This window comes from Agelaius phoeniceus (assembly GCF_051311805.1).
Source record: "Agelaius phoeniceus isolate bAgePho1 chromosome W unlocalized genomic scaffold, bAgePho1.hap1 SUPER_W_unloc_2, whole genome shotgun sequence".
Classification (NCBI taxonomy): Eukaryota; Metazoa; Chordata; class Aves; order Passeriformes; family Icteridae; genus Agelaius; species Agelaius phoeniceus.
Genome location: NW_027509867.1, coordinates 192,694 through 195,387, shown reverse-complemented (window position 1 = coordinate 195,387; position 2,694 = coordinate 192,694). Strand labels below are relative to the sequence as shown.

Below are 2,694 nucleotides of genomic sequence, written 5' to 3'. Positions count from 1 at the left end.
AATGGGGAGTGGGGCCAGAGAAGAAAGGGCAAACAGGGATGGGCTGTTTGCAGGGGAGGGAACAGGGGTGGGAAGAAGGAGAAATTTGTACCAGGGAAGAGTAAAGAAAGTAAAGGTGAAGCCAAGGAAATGCTCAGGGCAGTTTGGGGTTGGCTGCCAGGCAGCCCTGGCTCTGAGCAACAGCGTCTGCAGTGGCACAGGAAACTCCCAGCTGATGGGAACAAACTTTCTGGCTGAGTGCAGAGGCCAGGACAAAGCTGAGTGGTTTCCCTGGTGTCCCGCAGGCCTTGCTGGCCCCAGGGGCTGATGGCATTTGTGCTCCCTCAGGTTCATGTCCCCACAGCAACAGCATGGGGGTGCTGGCCCTGCTGTGTGCAATGCAAGCAGGGGCTGCTGAGGCAGTGCTGCCGTGTCTGTGCCTGCAAGGATGGGGCACCTGTGTGAGCTGGGGCAGAGGCCAGGGCTGCAGAGGGGGGATGTTGTTGGCAGCTGCATGAGGACGCTCTGGGACGCTGCCCTGGGCTGTGCAGCGCACTGGGCATGGATCAGCCCCTGCTCTGCTGCTCCTTCCCGTCTGCCCCAGGGCCCTTGCAGAGCCCCAGCCATGCTGTTTGCCCCCAGCCTGCCCACGGCCAGCCTGGGGCTGCTCCCCGGGGTTTCTGTGCTGAGCCTTGGCCTGGCCATGTTCTTGAGAGAGCCTGGGAAAGGAGCCTGGAGCCCCCAGGGCCTGGGCTGAGGCGTCAGCGCTGCCCCAGCAGTGCCCATGGCCTGTCCCTGCTGCAGCCCCGGCACTGCCACCCCCAGGGCTGTGCCCGGCCCCGAGAGCACTCAGGCCCTGCAGCAACACCAGGGCCACCAGGGCAGCGGGGCAGGGCCACGGCAGCAGCACTGGCAACACCAAGTGCTGCTGTTGCTGCTGCTGCTGGGCACAGCTGCTGGGCCAGCACTGATCTGCCCCAGCTCTGCACACAGACATTGCTGCTGCAGCTCCAGAGAAGGCAACAAAAGGGCATCTCTGCAGAAACTCTGCTGGGAGATCCTTTAGTTCCTTTAAACCCACCAAGAGTGCAGCCCCTCACTGACACAGTCTGTGGCCAAGAGAATGGGGAGTGAATCAAAACAAGAAATGGCACAAACAATGACCTTTATTTGTGGACAATATTGAAAAAACTAAATCAAAGAAAAAAAACCTCCACTGGGAAACCAATAAGAAGTATTAAAGATGACTTTTATTACAAGTGATTTGTAGAAATTGGCCAGCAGTTTAATGTTTCTGAAACCATCAAGTCATCAGTCTCCCCACTGCAGCCTTGAGCTCCTGGTTCCTCAGGCTGTAGATGAGGGGGTTCAGGGCTGGAGGCACCACTGAGTACAGAACTGACAGGGCCAGATCCAGGGATGGGGAGGACATGGAGGGGGGCTTCAGGTGAGCAAATACAGCAGTGCTGATGAACAGAGAGACCACGGCCAAGTGAGGGAGGCAGGTGGAAAAGGCTTTGTGCCGTCCCTGCTTAGAGGGGATCCTCAGCACAGCCCTGAAGATCTGCACATAGGAGAAAACAATGAACACAAAACATCCGAGTGCTAAACACACACTTACAGCCATAAGCCTGATTTCCCTGAGATAGGATTTGGAGCAGGAGAGTTTGAGGATCTGTGGGATTTCACAGAAGAACTGGCCCAGGACATTGCCATTGCACAGGGGCAGGGAAAATGTATTGGCCGTGTGCAGCAGGGAATAGAGAAAGGCACTGGCCCAGGCAGCTGCTGCCATGTGGGCACAAGCTCTGCTGCCCAGGAGGGTCCCGTAGTGCAGGGGTTTGCAGATGGACACGTAGCGGTCGTAGCACATCACGGTCAGGAGGGAAAATTCTGCTGAGATGAAGAACAGGAAGAAAAAGAGCTGAGAAGCACATCCTATGTAGGAGATGTTGCTGGTGTCCCAGAGGGAATTGTGCATGGCTTTGGGGACAGTGGTGCAGATGGAGCCCAGGTCGCTGAGGGCCAGGTTGAGCAGGAAGAAGAACATGGGCGTGTGCAGGTGGTGGCCGCAGGCTACGGCGCTGATGATGAGGCCGTTGCCCAGGAGGGCAGCCAGGGAGATGCCCAGCAAGAGGCAGAAGTGCAGGAGCTGCAGCTGCCGCGTGTCTGCCAATGCCAGCAGGAGGAAGTGCCTGATGGAGCTGCTGTTGGACATTTGCTTTGCCTTGGCATGGGGATCTGTAAAAAAAGTAATCATGGAATAGTTGGGTTTGGAGAGGACTTGAAATATCCCAGCACAGCCTGGGGGCACTTTCCCCCCACTGCCTGCCCAGGGCTCTGCTGCCTGGAGCTGTCCCTGCCAGCAGCTGCTTCCCTGTGCCCAGGGCTGGGCCCTGCCAGTGCTGCCAGAGCCCAGCCCAGCCCTGGGAGCTCAGCTCTGCCCTGCAGAGCCCTCCCAGCTCAGGCACTGCCCAGGGGCAGCTCTGGCTCTGCAGGCTCTGATGGCAACGTCAGAGCAACCCTGAAGAGACTGGAAAAGGGACACTGATGCTGCCTGTGGGGGTCTCTGTGCTGATTTCTGTCACTGCCTGGTTTATGCAGATCTCAGGGAAAATGTCTTTATTTTATTCTACCTGAACTTAGAGATGGAAATATACATGCAGATTCTCATCCCAGCAACCCAGAGCAGAAGATTAAAAAGCAGGATTTTCC

The 2,694-nt window shown here is 57.1% G+C and overlaps 1 protein-coding gene across 1 annotated transcript; it reads right to left on the bottom strand.

Moving 5' to 3' along the window:
• Nucleotides 1-1,282: 1,282 nt before the first annotated feature.
• On the bottom strand, nucleotides 1,283-2,197 carry LOC143692617 (olfactory receptor 14J1-like). Its single transcript, XM_077172867.1, has one exon. It carries the CDS (start codon nucleotides 2,195-2,197, stop codon nucleotides 1,283-1,285), a length of 915 nt encoding a protein of 304 aa, XP_077028982.1.
• Nucleotides 2,198-2,694: the final 497 nt, after the last annotated feature.

What these genes read in the sequence shown, in the direction of transcription:
- LOC143692617 (XM_077172867.1), bottom strand. Translation starts at nt 2,197, where the DNA reads ATGTCCAACAGCAGCTCCATCAGGCACTTCCTCCTGCTGGCATTGGCA.